General features: G+C 36.0%; 2 protein-coding genes across 2 annotated transcripts in view; both read left to right on the forward strand.

Moving 5' to 3' along the window:
- LOC134794524 (hemicentin-1-like) overlaps positions 1-23,183 on the forward strand; it is an 82,626-nt gene that overhangs the window by 46,941 nt on the left and 12,502 nt on the right. The window contains exons 2-3 of the mRNA XM_063766339.1: positions 2,184-2,392; positions 2,795-2,905. Coding sequence (XP_063622409.1) covers positions 2,184-2,392; positions 2,795-2,905 — 320 coding nt within the window. The remainder of the gene's footprint in view (positions 1-2,183; positions 2,393-2,794; positions 2,906-23,183) is intronic.
- Positions 2,792-23,183, forward strand: part of LOC134794535 (neural cell adhesion molecule 2-like) — a 32,894-nt gene continuing 12,502 nt past the window's right edge. Inside the window, exon 1 of the mRNA XM_063766349.1 lies at positions 2,792-2,905. The gene's annotated coding sequence lies outside the window, so the exon portion shown is untranslated. The remainder of the gene's footprint in view (positions 2,906-23,183) is intronic.

Here is a 23,183-nt window from a genome sequence, read left to right on the forward strand (position 1 = left end):
CAGGTATAAGCCTTCAGGAACGCGGCGAGTTAGGCACGAGGTTGGCTAACGAGTACGTCCGATCTCTAGCGCGGTCCGATCAAGAAGAACTACCAGCGGCGGAGCCTCTCTGCTCCCGCCTCAAAGTCAAGTTGGCAAACCTACTCGACCAGTCTACCAACATACCGACAAAAATGCCAACTCGTGCCTACGCTCACTCGAGAGAAACCTCTCGACGTTCCAAAGCCTTCTACCTGTCATCTCAGTTCAACAACACGCCAATAGGTGGCGTTACTCTCTACGCAACTTTATTTATTTCGTTACAACCAAATAATACGTAGCTCAACATTGCTAATCGATTTTATACAGGCGTCTAAAATAATGAACTATAACGCTGCAATACGTCTTTCTGGTGTCAGGGTCCGACATATATAATCAAATTGATAGAGTCTAAAATCACGTCTTGCATTTACTGTGTGAACATCCAGACGGCCAGTACGAGCTGACGTTGTTATTATGCTAGTGAAAGCGGACATATATAGACTGAAAGGTCTTGTACATATATGTATCGAGTCAGAAGTCACAAAAACCTGTCAAGATTTACATTAACCTGTACATTGATCACAGGTTAAAGTTGCAGTGGAAAATACATTTTTTTATATTTTATCTCTTAAACGGATAATAATACGAATGTCTCACTTTTAGCATAGATGAATATACCTTCATACAAAATTAAAATAATATTATTTATTACACTATGCCCCATACCAATTTCGTAAAATAATCGAGACAAGTTAAAGTTAACATTTTGTTACAAACTCCAGATTCCTGCCTATAATCACTTGTCTCTCCGAAACTACGACACTTGGGTCATAATGATTCCCTACGGTGGTTAGTTTGATACTTACCTAATATTTTGCCACAGTTATGATCTAAATATAATTTTGTGTGCGTGAGTGAGATACGATACCGTGGATGTACAGGTTACAGTGAAATATCCTTGGACAAACCTCGTGCGTGCATATTATTGTACAAAAATTATATATAAGACCAGTGCAACGTACATTTTAAAAGATATTGTCTATGTAATTATTATAGCTGCTATATAAGATTATAGCATGATATTTTATTAACATTAATTGGTGCTTATTATAAAGAACTAAAACTGGAAGAGCGATGCATTTGGACAAGACAGGTTACAGTGAAAAGTGGTACTCTTAATTTTTTTTTTCATCATAAGTATTAAATAATAATAAAAATAATGACTTAGCCTCGATAAACATTGTTTTTGTTTATCAATAAACATTTTTGTTTCATATGAAAAAGAGCAAATGAGCATACATTACATACATTCATTCAATACTCGATGACAGGTTAAGATGCCACTATTTTGAGAATCACTCCTAACTACCGAACCTACTCACAAAGTTCCACGGGAATCGGTTGCGGCCTACAGAGGAGAACATCCGGACATACCAAAGCACTTTTGCCCCAGCTGAAACGGAGACCTTCGCTAGCGCTCTGTCAATAAAGGGGACCCGTCCCAGACAATTTTTTCACGCTGTGCGCTGTTTTTTTCTTTTATCATAGGTATTTTTTGGCACATAACTAATATACCTCATCCTCAAGATTGCTAATTAAATTTTTGGCAACAATTTTTGGTTCGATGCAGTTCCTCTGGTAAGTAAAATTATCTGTGGTCTCGCTACGCCCGTAGACGCTCTACGGAGACGCTACGGTGCTACGAGGCTCAGTTTCAAACGATAATGACTATATGACTACACGATATGTGCGAAGCAAACAGCCTGTATTTAATTACTCTACAGTAATGAGGCGTCGTGGGATTTTCAACTTAATTAAAACGCAATGGATACTCAATTGGAGATACTTTAGGAAGTATGCTTGTAGATCTAAATAAATCTACATTTGAAAGCCCTTTAGAACCAATGGTTACGGTTAACATAATGAACATGAATTTAATTAATTTTCAATGGAATGTTTTAATAAAAATAGGTATAGGTACTTAATTGTAAAAGCAGAAACTATTTTAACATTCCTATGAACATTTTGAACTTACTAGTTCGGTAACTGTTTTACAATAAACTACACAAAATCATTCCCGCACTCAATACTCCGAGGAGTATCATGATTATAAATTGTTACTGAAAAACCGCATCTTACTTTTTCCTCCTTTCTGTCCCCAGTTTCGACGTCCGCGGCCGCAGTTTCAACAAGGCCCTCCACTGGTCCGACCCGCTGGCGTTCGGCCGGCGGGCCTACTTCGTGACCATGTCTCGACCAGCGTCGCTGGTCGTCGATGCGGTGCAGCTGGACGACGAGGGTGTATATCGGTGTCGAGTCGACTTTAAGAATTCGCCGACAAGGAACTTTCAGATACGACTCACTGTCGTTGGTAAGTCCTCGTTTCATCATTGGCCACAGCATCTTTGCAGATGATAGTTGCAGCGACTAAAGAGGTATTTTGAGGAGGTAGTCTACAGCCTATATCGACTGCGATGACTGTATAGGCTAATGGCCGATCGGCATTTCTTGCTGCATCGATCACCGATGTGTCTTGACTCAGGGTATAAGTCTCTCTTCTAGTACGCCACTTGTCCCGGTCCTGAGCTAATCTCATACAGAAGTGACCGCAAGGAGAAATAAACCCAATTTTACTTTTTATTCTTCTGCCAAACTGCAGGCCAGTTTGTTGGAGTTGCCTCCCTTAAAATATATATGGGTAGACTTAGCTAATTGCCTAGTTATGTTTATGATCTGTGTATAGTGTGTATCATATCATAATTGTTTGTTGTAGTACCTCCACACAAGCTGCTGCTGTACGACGAGCAGGGCCGCGACGTCGCCGGTGTGGTTGGGCCTTTAGAAGAGGGCGGAAACTTCACGCTTCTCTGCGAGCTTAGGGGGGGTGAGTTGGAACATATATCGAAATAGATAAATAACAAAATAGTCGTATCACCATTTGACCGTCAAAGAGGTCAACTGACGCGCGCGGCTACAGCCCAATATTAACCTTCGTGCGTTATACATGGTGTACGATGACGCGTCGCAAACGATAAGATGGAAGCCTCATTTTAGGGTTCCGTACCCAAAAACGGGACCCTATTACTAAGACTCCACTGTCCGTCTGTTTCGTCTGTCTGTCACCAGGCTCCAGGCTGTATCTCATGAACCGTGATAGCTAGACAGTTCAAGTTTTCAAAGATCATGTATTTCTGTTGCCGCTATAACAACAAATACTAAAAAGTAAGGGAAGGGTGGGCGAGTCTAACTCGCACTTGTCCGGTTTTATATTAATAATATAGGTGAACAGCCCGCTGTTTTTTTTTATCGCCTTTTCCTACTGACGGAAAACATTAAATGTCTTGCACCAAGGTAGAAATAAAGACCCTATATATTTGTAATGTATAAAAAGCAATTGAATGTATGCCTGCATTGAATTTATACCACAAAATGCAAGAAAAAATTGAATACACATACAAAGCTCTTATCAAGAAACTATTTACAACAGTATGTAAATAGTTCCAAACTCTTCGTCCTTGTAAAATAACTATTATATCCACAAACTATACCCATTTCATACTAAACAGTCAAACAATTAACATAACTAATTAGTTGAGCGTGTTTTAACAGGAAAACAAACAGGGTAGCTCTATCTCCTTCCATTAACAATGAAAGTGACACGGCGCCTTGCCGAAATTAACTTCAGAAACTCACGCGCAGAACCGAACAGATGTATGTCTCTTTAAGAGGAGGTGGAAAGCCAGAAAAAAAGGTAATTAGAAAGGGATAAAAGATTTATTGCGCGCCGCGTGAAACTTGCGACAGAAGATAAGAATATTACGCGGAATAAAAAGGAATAAGCGTTTTAAAAAAAAATACTAAAAACATAATTGTGACTTTCTTGAGCGCATTATACTCAGAATTGTTAGTATTTTCTATCCTACCCTTTAAAAAATCCTAAAACGCCCGTTCCATTACGTCACGTTTTTAGGACAGTCAAGTGTAAAAATATGGGTGCACAAATCATTTCAAAAATATGTCCCTTACCTCTTATGTCAGCGAATTAAGAACTATGGGATATGCCTATCTAGTGCATGACGTAGGTACCTAGTGGAAAGTAAAATTTCCATACGCACAAATTATAGGGACATTTTTTTTGCATCAGGATTGAATATGCTAATGATTCTGAGTTGGAATTCGTTTTCAATATGTTTATTTGGAAAACGCTCTTTTAATAACATTTTACTTAAATTACTCTGAAAAATTAGTTATTTTTCGCTTATCTATCTATACTTATCGATCACTAGCTATCTTACGTTAAAATTGCTCTGCTCTGTGGTATGCAGGGTAACGATATATACAACTGAAATTTAATGAAAATGTGACATGTTTTGGTAATTTTTTTTTTCTATCCAACTTTGTTTTTGTCTTCGTGGCATTTGTCCATGATTAAAACGTGTAACGTTGCGTTAGCGTAGCTCTCACTTAAGTAGATGGTCGATAGGTCGTTCTAGAATTAGTATAAACGCACAATAAAGTGAAGTTAGCGCTAAGTCAAATATGCAGCTTTATTGTTGGAAGTTACTGCACGAAACTATTTGCTGTCACTATTTTAGCTTGTGTCGAAATTCGTGTATTTTCAAAGGAATTTAGTACAAAACGCACTTTAGCTGTTTTAAGGAAAGTTTTCTCACGCAGAATCAACTATGTACTTTGCTCTACTGTTACTTTGGCGAACTTTATCACATGTTTTCATTTCCCAAATAATCACAGGATGAGTTATGATCGCAAACCAACGTTTACCAAATTCATATTTTTTTTTAATGGTTTCATACAAGCGAAATAATAATTTACGTACGGTTACGTACACGTATAGGCTGCTACTTATACCTACTTTTTGATGAATAATTATTTGCGAAAAATACACATGCGATCAAAGATACGTATAAACGAATTTATGGGAAAAACTTTTTAGGAAATGACAATTTACAATAGGTAAATAATTATTCGTCCATATACATTAGTAAAACAAAACGCCATTTATTTGATAAAGTAGAACTGTAAAATGAAAACCATAAAATGATTGAATGTTAGACTGTTTTGTGAGGTCGCTCCTTTTTTTCGCAAAATCAACACCTATACCTCAATTCGGAATTCGGGATACGAGTATAATGCTCGAATCAAACCCCATCCGTCAGCCCGACAGGCGCACAAAGGCGCACTCTGTCGGCAAATAACCGGCAAACTATTAGCGTTACAAATTACGTTTGTGTATGGACCATTTTTCTCGCTGACAGCTTCTTCCACTGTTCTTCCATCGATATTATAAATGTGAAAGTTTGTTTCGATATTTGGCTGTTTGATGCTCCAATTATGTACACAGATAACTTATATTCTGAAATAACAAGTAGGTATAGAGTAACTTTCTCGCCAACATTTTTTAAATATTTACTTTGAGATTATTGTCATTTTTAATAAGGCACTGGTAAAATAAAGTCTAATTAGTAATATTCTAATCTAATCATAGGTACCTATAGAAAACGCACCTACCTAGACTTTATAAATTTTATAATATAAAAAAAATTAATAAACAAAGTAAGATTCTGGAGGCTTAATCGATAAGGTACATCTTTCTCTATTTGATCTATAGATAAATAAACAATAAATAATGACTAGAGCGCTATCGTCATATTTAATAGCAGATCTTAGAGCAACGACCAAAACAATTTGAATATGACTATGAACTTGATACGACTCACAGTGCTATTTCGTGTCATATTCGTATCATATCCATTAAGAAAAAGTTTAGATCTTTTTTCTTCAAATAGGCCTCTAGGTCTATATATAAGCCGCATATTCAGCTTATTTACAGCACCCGAGATGATCCGTCTACATTAAGTTAAATTGTTTAATGGTGCGGCTCGGTTCCATACTTTTTCATTTGTGCTCGTTGTCGCTCGTTTTACAAAGGTATTATTTGGGTGTGGTCTCAGCTTAAGCGGCATAAATAACATTTTCATTGTAATAAATAATTGAATCAGGAGTAAATTGAATTATAATTTATTTTTTATACATAGGTCTCCTCTTCTTTCTCGCGTTGTCCCGGCATTTCGCCACGGCTCATGGGACCCTGGGGTCTGCTTGGCAACTAATCCTAAGAATTGGCGTAGGCTTTGGGTAGACTAGTTTTTACGAAAGCGACTGCCATCTGACCTTCCAACCCAAAGGGTAAACTGGGCCTCATTGGGATTAGTCCGGTTTCCTCACGATGTTTTCCTTCACCGAAAAGTATTTCGTACATATTACCTAAGTTCCGAAAAACACATTGGTACGAGCCGGGGTTTGAACCCGCCACCCCGCGACCTCCGAATTACAATTTTTAATACATAATAGGTACTTACCACAAAAAATGTGTTTGTAAAGTAGCGGAACATATTGTCGCGTGTCGCCATTGTCAGCTACAGTTTACCGAATTAATTAAAGGCAGACATGAGCAAATAAAAGAAAGCTACTTTTTAATGTTATTATGATATCCGATCCGACATTTATAGTAGTTTATGTGACTGCTACATAATGAGAGACATTAAAACTCGATTGTGGGTTTATGAAACGAACTAAGTGAGTGTTTTAATGCATAATTATTGTACAGTTACATACACTGCTTTATCTACACACATATTATAATATAATATTATGTAATATTCACTAACCTAATACATAATACAGCCGACATTGGGGCACTTTGCTCTCTGGCGGAACTCGCGGATATGAGGTGGCGGCTCCGAAATATCTTTATCGCACATTTTACACGCAACTTTTGCTATAGTTACTTAAAAAACAACATAACAAATTATTTTTATACTTACAAACTAACTAAAAGATAAACTGTACGTCAAATGAAACGCACGTCACGCATCCGAAGTTTTTTTTTAATTCAGAGACAAACTAGAGTTGGGGTCGATTGCCATGTTGTTCGATACCAACTAACATGCGAGATTTGTCAAAATTGTATGCAATTGACATTTCATTTCGAATAAAACGTCATCTCGACTTATCAAATGGTGGGTCAAATCAAATTGCTTTTTTTTTCAGAGATGTTCGAATTTTAATGTCATTTAATGAAGCTATTACAACATTTTCACAGATAAGAAATTTGCTGTAACAAACCAGCTTATCTTAATGTTGGCCATTATTTACGGATTTTGAAGGCATCATAGAGGGTTTATGATATGTGTGTAGATAAATTAATTAATGTAATACTTTATTGTATTAAATTTACAAAAGATTAGCCATGCATGTTTAGCCACAAATAGAATGTATAATTAAATTAACTATTAAATATATGTCAGTATATAAATGAAACATGCTACAAAACTGGCAATAGTCTAGCGGCAAATTATAAATAATACGCAAATAATTTACATGTTAGTATCTATATAATATTATTATGAACCTAATGTGTAATGCATATATATATAATATAAGATCAATATATTATATTGATAAAAATTATATTAAAAATGAAACCAACTCTTCAAAACAATAATCCACTACTGGTCTTTGTGAACATGTCAAATAGAGGCATCGCCTTATAGCTGTCACTGTGACCGAAGAGAGAAATTAATTTTCGCTGCCACCTATTACTTATTTACGAGTAATTCAGTGTCCAGGCTTATTCATGCAGGTACCGCGTTTCTTGAACCAATACAATTTGATAAAGTAATTTGCCATTTTTAATTCGTTCTGGATAAATTATGTATTTAATACGTCAGTTGAATGAAGCGAATGTGAAATACGTGTATTACAGTTATTTCTTTGTTATTGATAAAATACCTATTTATTTAACTGTAACTGTAAAGATGTAATTTTTTTAAGACTAGTCTTTATGTATCAAAACATGTATCCATTTGCAGATAAGTAATAATAGAAAATAATGAAGAATTTTAATTGACGTCTATCATAAATTTACAGAATGCGATCTACAGTGATATTCAGAATTTTGAAGTCTATTATTATTTTTTCGACATTTTAGTGAAAGTAAAAGCCTTCTCATGTGCACCAAAATAAAGTAATGGTAATCTCAATGAATACACGCCCGTAAAAGTTAGCTTAGGTACCTACTCTTTTCAATTCTAGATATGACTGTTTAATAGGTAGTTAAAAAACCCGTACACCGAGATAAAGATTTATAAAACCTACATTTACATCGGCTTACAGCCAACGATATTCCCCCGCCGTAATCAATCTATGTTGATACACCCACACCGCCCACACTTCAAACTCGATGAAATACTCTCGTTCTTCAAAATTTAACGTAAAGACAGATTCGTCTCGATGCCAATAAAGTTGTCGTCGATCTTCAAATATTTTTGCGTGTACAAACATTATGGAGTTTTCAAGTATTTCGAAACATCAATTTCAACATTATAAAGACTACGGAAGCCCTAGTGTAAATTTCAAAGGCGTGACGAGCGCTCGCGTTTTCGTTATGTCTATTTTTGTATGGGATTTTGAACAGCGCGCCAAGCGGGACGTTTGGGAAACTCAAAATCCCACACAAAATAACACTTAACGCAGTTAAGTTTGCGTTTCGCGTGAAATTTGCACTAGGGGTACAGAAACCAGAAACATCTCAAAATGTAAGATAAGGTAAAGACGCGTATATTCCAAGTGGTGCATGTTGTTTCGCCCATGAGTCCCATGACCTTCCTTAAGCGATAAGCCGAAGCTTCCTGATGTGTCCCCTAGGGTACGTCGGTTACTAGTGTTGGTTAAGACTCGAGTCTTTTGAATGGTGCTTTAACTCGACTGTGTTTTTCAGACTCATGTAATTACGCCGAAACTCGAGTTCTTTTCAACTTGTTAGAGATCCGAGTCTTTTTTTGGACACATGCTCAGAGAGCCAGGACAAAAATGGTCAAAAATTGTTACAACCTGGTACCCCAAAGACGGGAAAAGGAAAAGAGGCAGACCTTACCGCAGATGGGAAGACGACATTAGAGCTATCGCTGGACCAACATGGACATCAAGAAGAGCAACTAACAGAGAGGAATGGAAGGTCTTAGGGGAGGCCTATGCCGGGAGGCAAGTCGACCGATGTCAACTCTAACAAAAATGACAACCAACCTTATTCTAAATCAAATTATAATAATAATAGTGTAATATGTTTGACTAGTATGACTAATTTGACAAATATTCAATAACATGACAAAACTGTACCATTTAAAAATTTAAGGTCGAAATAAAAGGCTATTTTATTTTATTTATTTTATTTTATTTTATAACCTATAAATTGTCGAGAGTTTTTGAGAATTGTTTAGAGGCCAGGGTGCGTAGCCAACGTGCCAATCGTTTATGACCCGTAGCGAACCTCGCTCTCGTCGAAGAGAGATAGAGAGAGATGACTACGCTACGCCACGGAGCGTTAACGATTGGCACGTTGGCTAGGGACCCTGAGTCTTTTTGAGTTGCGCTTAAAAAGGCTTAATTAATATTTGAACCCCATGGGCGGCGGTAACCGCTTGCCATCAGGCGATCTGTTTGCTCGTTTGCCTCCTATATTATAAAAAAAATTGCGACTTGAGAGACTCGAGAGTTTTTTTTAGCACAGTCTAAAAACGAGTCAAGTTTTTCAAATTTAGACTCAAAAGACTAAAACTCGAGTTCCTGCCAACACTACGTCGGTCCTCTGTTTCTGTTCAGTCGACGTAGATTTTGTACCTTACTCCTTTGTGATAAGGCGAAAAATGTAATCATTATCTTTGATACTTGTGCGTCCTTGGAGATTCTGGAACGTTTCCGGAGGCATCTGAATAGTTTGTTAGGGAATTATTGTCTACTAACTAATACTACAATCGTAATTATGTAATTGACAAACTATAAAAACCATTTTTATTCATTCATTTAGAGTTCAACTTTGTTCTATATTATAAAAAGAAACATTAAAACTAACTATGAATTAAAGATCTAAAAACTAAACTAAAATTAAAATAAACCTACTTAAAAATTAAACTATTACTCATAATATTATATAAAAACAAAAATATACTAATAAAATATATGAAAATAAAAGGAAGTTATAAGAAGAATACCCCTTCTAGAACCTCCGCCTGCGGCATTGAGCCCATAACGCTGGCTGCGTTACCTCTCTGTATTGCCAGCGATATGCGCTGGGAGAGGTAAGCGCCAGCCCTATGGTCTCCCGAGGCGTCGACCAGCCGTGTCGACAAGTCCCCCATGAAAGTTTTCATGTCCGCCGACCAAGGACCCATTGTTTCCACTGCAAGCGCCGCGAACTCATAATCTCACTAATACTCATGGTATAATAATATACTCCGCCTGGTACTCCATTCCCGTCTTTTCTAGGTCACCTAACTGACACGGGCCTACGTCATCATGCGACAGCGCTATATGATAATATGCGATAGCGCTATATATAGCGGCCATGTTGTTGTGACTTAGGCCCGTGTCACTCTGGGAATGGAAGTCCATGTTTTATTAGACTATGCTAATACTTAACTTCTTAAAATATACACACTTTAGTTTAGATAATAATATCACAGCCGAAGTAATTAGAAAAATGTACTACGTATTCGCAAACCAGATTTCTGTTATTGCCTTTCACAATGTAATTAACTTAAAAATATTATATCAACCTATCGAAAATGAGAAATGAAAGTAGTTTTTGAAATTAAAAGAAAAACAAATGGTTCTTGAAAATTAAAATGAAGTACTTATATTTAATTTAAAATCATGCAAATTGTTTTTATAGATATCCGAGTTATCCATGAATATAATTAATACCTAATACACGATAACATAAACATTTTAATATAAAAACCTTTAATTGACCGAAGCGAAGCGAAGGTCTACGTTTTGACTCGGGCATTTTGCTTTCGTATGTCCGGATGTTCTCCTTTACAGGTCGCAATTCTTAACCGATTCTCGTGAAATTTTGTGACCGAATTTTATGACTAAATAAAATTTTTTTGTCAATCCGGTTTTTGGAAATTTTTAAAAATGGCGGAGTCGTGATACCTGGCGCCTAAACAAATAGTCGTATCGATATCATAAGAGTTTTTTCTTTTTGAGACATGTTTACAGAGTTAATAGCAAAAAATGCAGAAAAAAATTATCGCTGGTTTAGGCGGTATTTAGATATTTAGTTTTGTATTTCCGGATGTTCTCCTCTACAGGTCGCAATTCTTAACCGATTCTCATGAAATTTTGTGACCAGATTCTATGACTAAATAAAATTTTTTTGTCAATCCGGTTTTTGGAAATTTTTAAAAATGGCGGAGTCGTGATACCTGGCGCCTAAACAAATAGTCGTATCGATATTATAAGAGTTTTTTCTTTTTGATATATGTTTATAGATTAAATGGCCAAAAATTCAGAAAATTTGTATCGCTGGTTTCGGCGGTATTTAGATATTTAGTTTTTACTTGAGAATGAGTAGCTAAATTTCGTCAGCTTTAGTAAGAACTATCATGGCGCATTTTGCAAACGTTCGCTTTTTTGTTTGCATAGGGAGGTCCCTGGTTCCATCCCCAGTAATTGTATGCTGCTACATAACTTTTTGTATTTTTTTATACTGAAATTTTGTATCAATTATTGTTTTTTATTTTATTTTTTATTTTGAAAAAATTAAAAAAATCGTATTTTTTATTTATCAAGCGCGGGCTAAGCGCATTCGTTTATTTTCTGTAAGAGATGATGGCTTTCTGCGCTAAGAAAATTTGATTCTTGAATATACGGCGCCATACCTTTGGCCTATGCTCGTCTAGATGGCGACACCATTTAATATTTAACAATTTTTACTCATATCAGTAAAAGAACATGGGTCAAAATCATATGGCGTTCTAAAAATAAAAGAAATCATTTATCCATACATATATACATTTATTGATATTTTTTTTTCATTTTCATTTTAATCCTGTATCGAAAGATGGCAGTAAATTTACTGTGACTACAAAATTTAGTATGACAATAACCCTCTACTACATATAGGGACCGTGCGCGTTGGAGGGTCTGCCATCTTGTGGCCTGAATCGGAAACATGTACATTCCCAAAACAAGTTCAACCATCTACCGTTCTTGTAGGTACGTTTCCTTATGCATAGTAGGTTCTATCATCTTGTGGGCTACATCGGAAGCATAAACGTCACATTTACGCCTCACGCCAAAAATCTGACGGCTCCTATGCAACCCCCTATAGTTCACGCACGCCCACTATAGGGACCGTGCGCGTTGGAGGACCTGCCATCTTGTGGCCTGAATCGGAAACATATGTGCACATGTACATTGCCAAAGCAAGTGCTACCATCTACCGTTCTCGTAAGTACGTTTCCTTGTGCATAGTAGGTTCTGCCATCTCGTGGGCTACATCGGAATCATAAACTACTCATCTACGCTTCGCGCCAAAGATCTGACGGCTCCTGTGCTGCCCCCTATAGTTCATGCACGTCCCCTATACACTTTATTCTCTTTAGATTAGATATTTAAATTCTTACTCGAGAATAAGTAACCAAATTTCGTCAGCTGATCTAAATGCTATCATAGCGCAGTTGGAAAGACGCTTACAAGCAAGGATATGGGATAGGTACCCGGTTCGATCCCCAGTAAATGCCAATTTTTTTATTTATTTTTTGCACTTAAACATCGTATTGCTGATTGATCAAGCGAGCGCGAAGCGCGAGGTAAGCGTATTCGTTTGAGTTTTTGTTTGAACATTTTTTTAGCGGTTTTAGTTCAAGGGCATGGCTGTTCCAGGAGTCAATTTCCACTTACGTTTATAGCATGGGCGGTCACCATCCATAAATCGCAGGGGTTAACATTGCCTAGGGTAGTGGTCGACCTTGGGCTCAGGGAACTAGCTGTAGGTTGCTCGTACGTTGCGCTTTCCCGGGCTCAAAGTCTAACTAACAATAATGTTAACTTTGAGCCTTTTAATTTGGATGGCCCATAATTTCCGCAAATCATTTTTTCTTCGAGGCAATTACTCCGTTCTCATTTTTTCCCAGTGGAATTTCTTCGCTATTATTTAATTTTTCGTGTACATTTTTTCATAAACTAAATATTCCTTTTCTCAATTTATTCCCTTTTCTTTTTAATCCTAGTAGTTAAAATAACCAGTAGGTTTTTTTTTCACTAACTAAATATTCTCTATCTCCATATTTTCTCTTTTTTTTAATGCTAGTGGTAAAAATAACCAGGATTTTTTCCAATAGGTAGGTTAGGGTTATTTTTTTTTGATGACCCTAAAAACGAATCTGCTCCCAGAGATAGGTAGGTTAGGGTTATTTTTTTTTGATGACCCTAAAAACGAATCTGCTCCCAGAGATAGGTAGGTTAGAGTTATTGGCTGACAGCGTTTGGTTTTTTACTTGTAGTTTTTTAGATTATGCTTTAATTTTAGTGTTTTTGATATTTGTTGTATGTGAAATACCTACAAGTAACAAATATAATTACTACACTATTAACATACAGTAACAAGAAAATATTATCCTAGATATTTAAAAGAACGAAAACTATAAGGAAAAGATTAATTTAAAAATATTAAAAATAGGCGATTGCGGAAGAAAACCATTGGGAAAATATGGGAACGGAGTAATTGCTACCGAGAATGAATGATTTCGGGAAATTATGGGCAACGCAAAATATGAGAACGGAGTAATTGCCTCGAAGAAAAAAAGATTTTCGGAAATTATGGGCCACACTCGCGCACGAAGCTTCTTAGTTGCAGTTTACAGGTTAATTCAAAGGTAATGTTGGTTTCCTGACATAAGTAGAGTTAGACCAAGAAAAGTCTGCAGAGATTTTGACACTGGCACAAATAACATTGGCACTGCGTGTGCTGTCAAAATATCTGCAGACTTTTCTTGGTCTAACTCTATCCACTTTTCTATGCAATTAGTATGGCGACGTGTATACTTAAGGGGCATCGACCGTACACTGACATCGGGATGATATTTTTATCATGTTATGTAGTAGTCATCGTGCGTCTCGCTTGCGCCAATACATGTACGGACAAGAACGAGTGAAATGCACGATAACTAAATGACATCAGTTAGATGTCTTTCTGATATCAGTGTAAGTTTGAATTGGCCTGTTAGCCAAAAATTGTTTCGTATGTCCATATGTTCTACTCTACAGGTCGCATATCTAAACCAATTCCCGAATTTTGTAAGCAATTGATAGTTAAGTTTTTATGGTCAAATTAGATTCTCTAAATTCTTCAAAACAACGGAACCATACATTTATTCAGTTTTAAACTCTGCTCGCGAGGTCTACAGCTCACAGAGCCACTAGTATATAAATGGATAAACCGACCCAAAAATATGTCTGTAGAACCAGCGCTATGAAAACCTGCTTTCAAATAAATAAATAAAAAAACAACGGGTTGCACTCCGGGAGTGCCGACAGAAGTGAAAACTCAATGACTAGTCCAAAATGTCTGCAGCACTATGTATAATTGACCCATCCTCCTTTCTATTGAAAAATTTTAGTTCCGAAATTGCTGGTCAGTGAACTTGTTTAAAATTCGAAATTCAAATTTGTAGCGTTAATTGTTTAAAATTCGAATAGAAATTGTAAAGTTACCTTGCAAACCTCGCATCTAAATATATTTGGTCATGATATTTTGAGTTTTATTCACCAGTACTAGAGTTCACTTTTATTAGCGATTTCATCAAGATGTAGCTTTATTGAATTATATTTGAGTGATATAAAGTTAGAATGTAAGGCTACGTTCACACGGCGACTATTCGATTCGATATTTTCTCGCATACGGTTTTATCGTATACGGGACGTCTGTTCACACGGCGCAAGATCCATTCGGTTTTTTCTCGTATGCGGTATTCCCGTATACGTGACAGCCGCTCACACGGCGTCTATTCGATGCAATTTACCTGCCGCCACACCACCAGTCGTTGAGTGCACGCCGACATGGATCCCCGTATTCCAATTCTTTTATATTGGTATTTAAGGAGGAGGCATCGGAGCCCTAGAAGATATTGGGTCCATCCTTTATTAAAATCAGGTTGGCACCGATAAAGAAGATTCAAAGCGTTTTTTCAAGACATCACTAATGATGAACATGTGTTCTTTAATTATTTTCGTATGTCAGTAGCCAGCTTTGACAATTTATTATCAAGATTGGAGCAGGCCACCTTGCCACGTACTAACACCAACATGAGATTGCAAACGACGTTTCAAACACAACTGCCGGCTGCCTGCCCCCGCGCGCGTCTCGTATACGAAAAACCAGTTTGTCCGTGTGAACGACTCAACGTAAACGTAAGCGCCACTGAGTATCGCATTCGATAAAATCGTTTCGAGAATCTCGCATTCCCGGTGGCAAGACCCTACGGTATACGGTAAAAAATATGTCTCGAATACGAGATTTTCTCGTATAGACGCCGAGTGAACGATTTTCAGAGTTGCCATACAAATTTTGCTGTCACTACGATATTCGATAAAATCTCGTATACGGGAAAAATTACGCCGTGTGAACGTAGCCTAACTGTAGTCTGTTCGAGATCCTGAAAACGGTGAAAAATAGAGATACTACTCCTAAAAATACGTGTGATACCTCATTAGATTCGTCATGATGCCTAGAAAAATGTATTCGAAGCGTGTATTAGCACACAAAAATTATCAAAAGTTATAAACAAAAAAGGGAGAAAAAAGTAGATATTTTTTATTTCCCCAATATCTCAAAAAGTATTAATATTTAAGAAACCAAAATCAATATAATAAAAGAGGAGGATATTTCCAATCAAACATTCCATACTTGCAGAACTGTATCTCCATTATTTATACTTTTTATTCAACGCAGAACACAGCCCTCCGCGCCTCATTATCGAGAAACGCGCGCGGTCTGAAAAAACGATTACGTAACATTAAATATGATTTTAAAGGTATCAAATATTCATTGAAATTTTTTTTTAATAGGAATATTTAAAACATGTCAACAAATGTAATACTTGTAGAAATTTATCTTAAAGTTATTTTTTCAACAAATTAGGCAATTGTTAATGAACAAAATTTTCTCGTAATTCCTTCTTTATTGAAAACGGACAAAACCGGGCAAGTGCGAGTCGGACTCGCGCACGAAAGGTTCCGTACCATAATGCAAAAAAAAAAACAAAAAAAAAGCAAAAAAAAAACGGTCACCCATCCAAATACTGACCACACCCGACGTTGCTTAACTTTGGTCAAAAATCACGTTTGTTGTATGGGAGCCCCATTTAAATCTTTATTTTATTCTGTTTTTAGTATTTGTTGTTATAGCGGCAACAGAAATACATCATCTGTGAAAATTTCAACTGTCTAGCTATCACGGTTCGTGAGATACAGCCTGGTGACAGACGGACGGACGGACGGACGGACGGACGGACGGACGGACAGCGAAGTCTTAGTAATAGGGTCCCGTTTTACCCTTTGGGTACGGAACCCTAAAAATGTATAAATAACTATTGTAAAATTTTCTCGCTTTCTAGAGCCCTTCTCATATACATGCTTAATAAGATCACATTATAAAAGTTTTAGTAAAGTTAATACTTTGCTTAAAATAAGTTTTAGAATAACATAGTAAATTGACGAAAAACGAAAAATCAAGGTAACATTGTAAAACTTAAAACAACATTATAACCAAACTATTAACTTTATTAAAACTTTTATAATGTGATCTTATTAAGCATGTATATGAAAACGGCTCTAGAAAGTGACAAAATTTTACAATAGTTATTTATACATTCTTTTTCGTTTTCAATGAAGAAGGAAGTTTGAGAAAAATTTGTTAATTAACAATTGCCCAACTTGATGAAAAAATAACTTTAAGATAAATTTCTACAAGTAGTACATTTGTTGACGTGTTTTAAATGCACCATATTTTTTTTAAATTTTTCAATGAATATTTGATACCTTTAAAATTATATTTAATATTACGTAATCGTTTTTCACGCCGCGCGCGATTCTCAAAAATTAGCGTTGAATAAAAAGTATAAATAATGGAATACAGTTCTGCAAGTATGGAATGTTTGATTGGAAATATCCTCCTCTTTTATTATATTGATTTTGGTTTCTTAAATATTAATACTTTTTGAGATATTGGGGAAATAAAAAAATATCTACCTTTTCTCCCTTTTTTTGTTTATAACTTTTGATTTTGTGTGCAAATACACGCTTCGAATACATTTTTCTAGGCATCATGACGAATCTAATGAGGTATCACACGTATTTTTAGGAGTAGTATCTCTGTTTTTCTCCGTTTTCAGGATCTCGAACAGACTACTGTGAGATCCTCGTATTTCAACCCGTACAAGATTAGAACCTTTTTCATGTAATGTCATTGAGTTTATCTTTATTGATTTAAATGCCATCTAAATGAGTGGCCTAAACCTTACGGTCACGTGATTGCCTTACGCTGTCTCGAGTTTATCATTTTTCCCCACCCCAAAAAGTGCCCAGCGCAGCTAAAGAAGTTTTGACTTAAAAAAAACGCATCCAAATCGGTTTACCCATTTAGCGCTACGGTGACACATAGTGGTCATACTTAAAACAGACGGATGTCCACCACACCACACCACCACCACACACCACCACCCCACCACACCACACGACATCACCACCACATTTTTGCGTCAGGTGTTAAAAACAATGTCTAGTTTAAAAAACACCCGAAAGTTTTCGAATACCTAGCCTACAATTTCCCACACATTACAGTTTTATATTACACGCACGGTAGAATTGATGATCTACATATATGTAGTTGTTATAAAAATCGTGTTACTTGTCTCGACCTATTTGTCAATGTGTCACCATAGCGCTGCCGATTGGTGGTGTGAATTCTGTGAAAGCGTAGCAGTTATTTATGCCGCCCATATTTAACAGATGTCAAAAAAGAACGACTTTATACGTCGCCTGTACTTTTCATTCACTTTATTTGTATACATTCACCATTAACCAAAATTTTGTAGGGAATGAAACAACGAACCAAAAGTATCAGCCACCCTGGAAAGATTTTCCAAATGATGAAGTACTTACATTAATTTACTATGCTTAGCGGCGGTAGCACGGTCACATTTTTGTCACCTGTCACTATGCCTGTCACGTTCTAACAAATATCTAAGTGCGAAAGTGACAGGCGATCAAAATGCAACCATGCTGCCATCGCAGCTTTCCGTTAATCAACTCTAAATTGACCGGAAACGATACCAACTCACTAGCCCGGCTGTTTAATTTCACCAAAGTCAAATTCGTTAGGAACTCTTAACAACGTGTACACTTATACAGGTATAGGCTGGAACAGCATTCGACTTTTTAAAATCTGTTCTTAATATTTTATTAGGTATCAGACATAGAACTTTTTCTTGCAAAAATGAGTGAGTTGACAAAATAAAATAGAGTTAGACCGAGAAAAGTCTGCAGCGATTTTGATAGCCCACGCAGTGCAAGTGTGATTTATTTCATAGAAGTTTGGCGCTTAAAATAACACTTGCACTGCGTGGGCTATCAAAATCGCTGCAGACTTTTCTTGAACTAGCTCTATAGACATGTCATGACACACAGGGTGGACGTACCCCCCATCAAAATGAAAAGAAACAACTTTATATACAAACTTTAGTGGGGTTTCTAATTCATTCAGCTAGAAGTCGGGTCACATTCGTCAGGCAGTGGAAACACGACAAACAGGGGGAATAAATTTTAACGAGACCTCGTAAATATTCGCCGATTGGCTTAATGCGGAAGTACAGTCGGACGCCATTTTCAATATATTGGAGCATTCCACCAAAGTTTCGCTTCCTTGTTTCTCTGAGCTCCATACTCTCTTTCGTTTTTCTAAGGATAAAAGTCGAATTTTGGTTTTGGATTGTATAATTTTTAAGCGGTTTTTGATTGTATAATGTTAAAGCCAATATTTCACATGATTAAACGAAAAATATTCCATTTTCAAAACTTTTGAAGAAATATATCTTCCCTAAGAGGACTTAGGATTTCACTAGTCACTTAGGAAAGTGACTAGTGAAATGGCAAAATAGTGAAATGCTTCCTTAGTCTTCACTAAGGAAGCATTTCACTATTTTGCCATTTCCTTACATGAATTTTTAGGTACCTACCTAAGTCGTATGAAAATACTTACCGGTTAATCCACCTTCAACTTCGCACATAGCCAAGAGGTATGCAGTATTTAGGCATACACGTCATCAAAATACTGACAAAAAAAACTTGACTTTCATCATCATCACCTGACGCTTACTATATTGGGTCCTTACCTATGAAATTGGCGTTTTTGTTCATAGATATAAGTCTGATCCTAGTTTTTTTTTTTTTTACAAAAGTACATACACAATTACAATAAAACTACAATATGATTTCGCCAAACTGCTTGACAGCAATTAATTGTTATTTTTTATTGTTAAGTGTTCAGAATTAAGCCTTGAAAATAGGTCTTTTCATGTGCTGTCGGTTCGAGTATTAAAATTACTTATATTTTTCTAATGGTACCAATTTTCAAGAAATGGAGATATTGAAAACATACCTTAAAGGTGTCAAAAATTACTGGAAAAATTTTGTTTGGTTTGAATTAGCCATCAAAAAAATATCCGCAAAATTAATTGTATGGAAATTCGTGTTTCGTTGAAATTCTCCGAACAAAACGCCAATTTCATAGGTAATGACCTAATATTACTACGCATGGGCCATTGACTGTGTGAAGTTGTCAACGATGATAGGCTAATTATCTGGTAGACTACTTGATGCGATGATAAAAACACACACATCTGCCATTTCTTATCCATATACCTGCACTAAAACATTTTTAACAACTAAAATAGCTACAGTAAACGCTTCGCCCGCTTTTCTCCATTCAACAGTACGCGATAAAAGTCACAAAAAGATTTTTTTGCTCAGAAACCTAGTGATTGCGCGCCAGCCTGTGATTTCACGCTATGTTCATATTGATTTTCAATTTATATGCTCCGTTTTAAGATGTAAATTTTATCTTGTGGAGTTCGTAAAATTAAAGCTACCTACAAGATTTGAGTAGGTACATAACAGACACCGCATTATGTTGACGAATTTGAGGTGATCAGGTCATCACATTGGTGAAATTTGTAAAATACTAAGCTACGAGTAGAACTTACTTTTCCATTTTTATATAAGGCCCAGCAACATTAATAAGCAAAAAAAACAAAAAATATTCTCGAAACGACTTCACCATTTTGAAATTCAACCGAAAGTTCCCGAGTACAGATCGTAATAGTAGACACATTTTAAACAAAGCGCCGAGATCAATTGAGTAGTTAGATGACCGCAACTTATATCATGAGCTCTATTTTGTAGTCGGGGATCTATGACATCAACCATTGCGTGATTCAGCAACAAATTTCCAAGGACAAACGTTCATATCGGTATCGGTAAGGCAATCACTTCGTTTGTAATGCGCATATTAACAAAATACATCAAGGTTTACTTAAGTATCTATAGACATTGAACAACACTTCGCCACCACACACACACACACATATCACAGAATAGCTATTATCTTGGAAGGGTGCTGACAATAGGCAGGCTTACCGCTTACCCCATAACGCAATTGTTTTGCCACACAAAGAAGAAACAATTGACGCCTGAACACAATTTTTCTTTGCGTTTGATCTTGCATTGTTTATTATAAAATATCCTGTGTTATTTTGTATAGTGTTATCGTTTGTACGAGTACAAAAAAGAAACGTTTTTTACACCTTACTTTTCATACATTATGCTTTAATTTTTGATGTACTTTGTTACGAGTTTGCTGTCATGTGTTTTTAGTTCAAATTATACGGATTAAAGTTTCTCTATTCGTCTTTTTTGCCAATAAACATTGTGAATTTTGCTATTAAAACAAACGCCTCCAACTTTGATACCGACCAAAATTTCGTCAATTAACTGATACTCTTATTTTATCTGACTGTTTGATCTTCTACAATGGTCAAAATGTAATTTTGATTTTTGGCTAATTTAGTAACAGCCAATTCAATTTAAAATAATCTTTTCGACAAGTGAAATTGACTCAGTACTTTTGGCGTTGCGTTGCGGTAGATGACACAAGCAAACGTACTTATTGCCCCCGTTGTAAAACCATTAGAACCAATTAATCAATCAATTTTCCTTTAGACTTTGCTATAATCAAGAAACATAGACAAAGTTAATGTATTCATGACATTGTCTGCGTACTTATTTAATTTAATCAAATCCTTTTCCTCTGGAATATTTTATAAAATGGCGCCCAACGTGGGGCGCCATTTGAAAAATTCTGTATTTATTGTACTAAACATCTTTATAAAACAAAAGGCGACATATTAATAACACGTCCATTACCTCCTATAATTATTGTCCAATCCGCTAGTTAAATCAGTTCGCCATTTGGACAGTTCGCATGTTCAGCAAATGGTGCGATGCATCAAGCTGTCAGGTCGGTGGCGGATTATGTGGCCCGTCATTATACAGGTCTAAATTATACGCTCGCTGCAGGTAGTGCGTGTTATCGATAGGTTACTAATAGCTTTGTCATTGTTATATTGTAGCTGGATAGCGTTAATAATAATACTTACGAATAAATAATATATAAAATAAATATTAAATGCGACAATCTTGCAAAAATCAACCTAGTCCCACAATAAGCTCAATAAGGCTTGTGTTTTGATAACTGGGTGACGATACATATACAAAAATACTTAACCTCTTCAGGTTAACATCAACCTTTTTCATTGTAGGTAATTTAAATCATTAAATGGAACAGAATCGCTTTTGTTTTATTTCGTTAGATTTTAAAAAGGCCTCATTCAAAAATACCAAATCTCAGACCTCCAACAAGATGAGAGGATGATATTACAAAGATTGCAGGCCCACGCTGGAGGAGAGAAGCAGCAAATCGGGCTGCTTGGAGGAGATTTACAGAGGCGTATGCCCAACAGTGGGCGCATACTCGCTGAGGAAGAAGAAGAAGATTTTAAAACAAATCGAATTCATTTCTATTTACTAATACCCACCATTGATTCAAATTTGACTGTCGATTTTTCTTATATGGTGGTATTGGTGGTCTGCTACCAGGATTCGAACCCGGAACCTCCTGCTTAGTAGGCCGGGTCGCTACCGGATTAGGCTTAGCTTTAAATTACTGGAATGGTAAATAATAATCATATAACTTAAGTCAATTTACGAAAACCCATCTGATCAAAGTTACAACTATCGGAAATATAAATAGCTTTGATCAAAGAACGTCGGAAACTAGTTTCAAAGCCTACAGGGACGTGGACGATGCATTCCGGGAGGAAAATATGCAGTTGACCGCTCCAAGTATTCTCTGATAGGGTATCAACTATGGAGGAACGGGAATTGCTAGTTTGTGAGAAAGGCACTCTATGATATTTTACACGTGTGGCGGTCATTATTTAATTATTTAACCCATATATGACCAAAACTTGTTTTCGCTCTGAACTCCTTGAGGTTACAGGCTAATTTTAATGAGTCGAAACGAGTTTTATTCATTGGGTCAAAAATGACCTAATGGGCATATATGGGTTAATTTCATTAAAAATCGCTTGTCGTAAAAACTATGAATTTAATAATCACTACAAGTCTAAATAAGAATTTTAATTAGAGAGTTTAATTTGATAAATGAAAGACGGTTTATCCTTTACTATATCACAAATCAAATAAAATATTAAATTCTCTAATTCAATGTTGTATTAATTCACAGATTACTTTACCTATTAGATAGGTATGTATAAATTATAGGCTGGCACAAAAATACGGTGACAAAAATGTTTTTATACCTACCACGGCATGTTTTACTGGCAAACATTGGTAGGTATGTTCGGTTCGCAGTAAAGTAAAATTAAATTAAATTTGCCTCGTTATGTTATTATTAACTTATTAGATTTGGTCTCATTTCACCTGAAAAATATAAAACAGATTTAAAAAAATACATTCAAGGTAAATCCATGAACAAAAATTAAACATAGGTAAGTCGGTTCCATTTTTTGCCAATGATATCGGATATCATAATAATATATTTTACCTGACTATTCTATGTACATAATATTTAAACATGAGTTTATTTGACCGATGAATTTTATAACTAAATCTACGCCTTTTTAATAAAACTGAATAAAGTTTTTAATGTTGTTAAAGTT

This window comes from Cydia splendana, chromosome 1, assembly GCF_910591565.1.
Source record: "Cydia splendana chromosome 1, ilCydSple1.2, whole genome shotgun sequence".
NCBI classification, from domain to species: Eukaryota; Metazoa; Arthropoda; class Insecta; order Lepidoptera; family Tortricidae; genus Cydia; species Cydia splendana.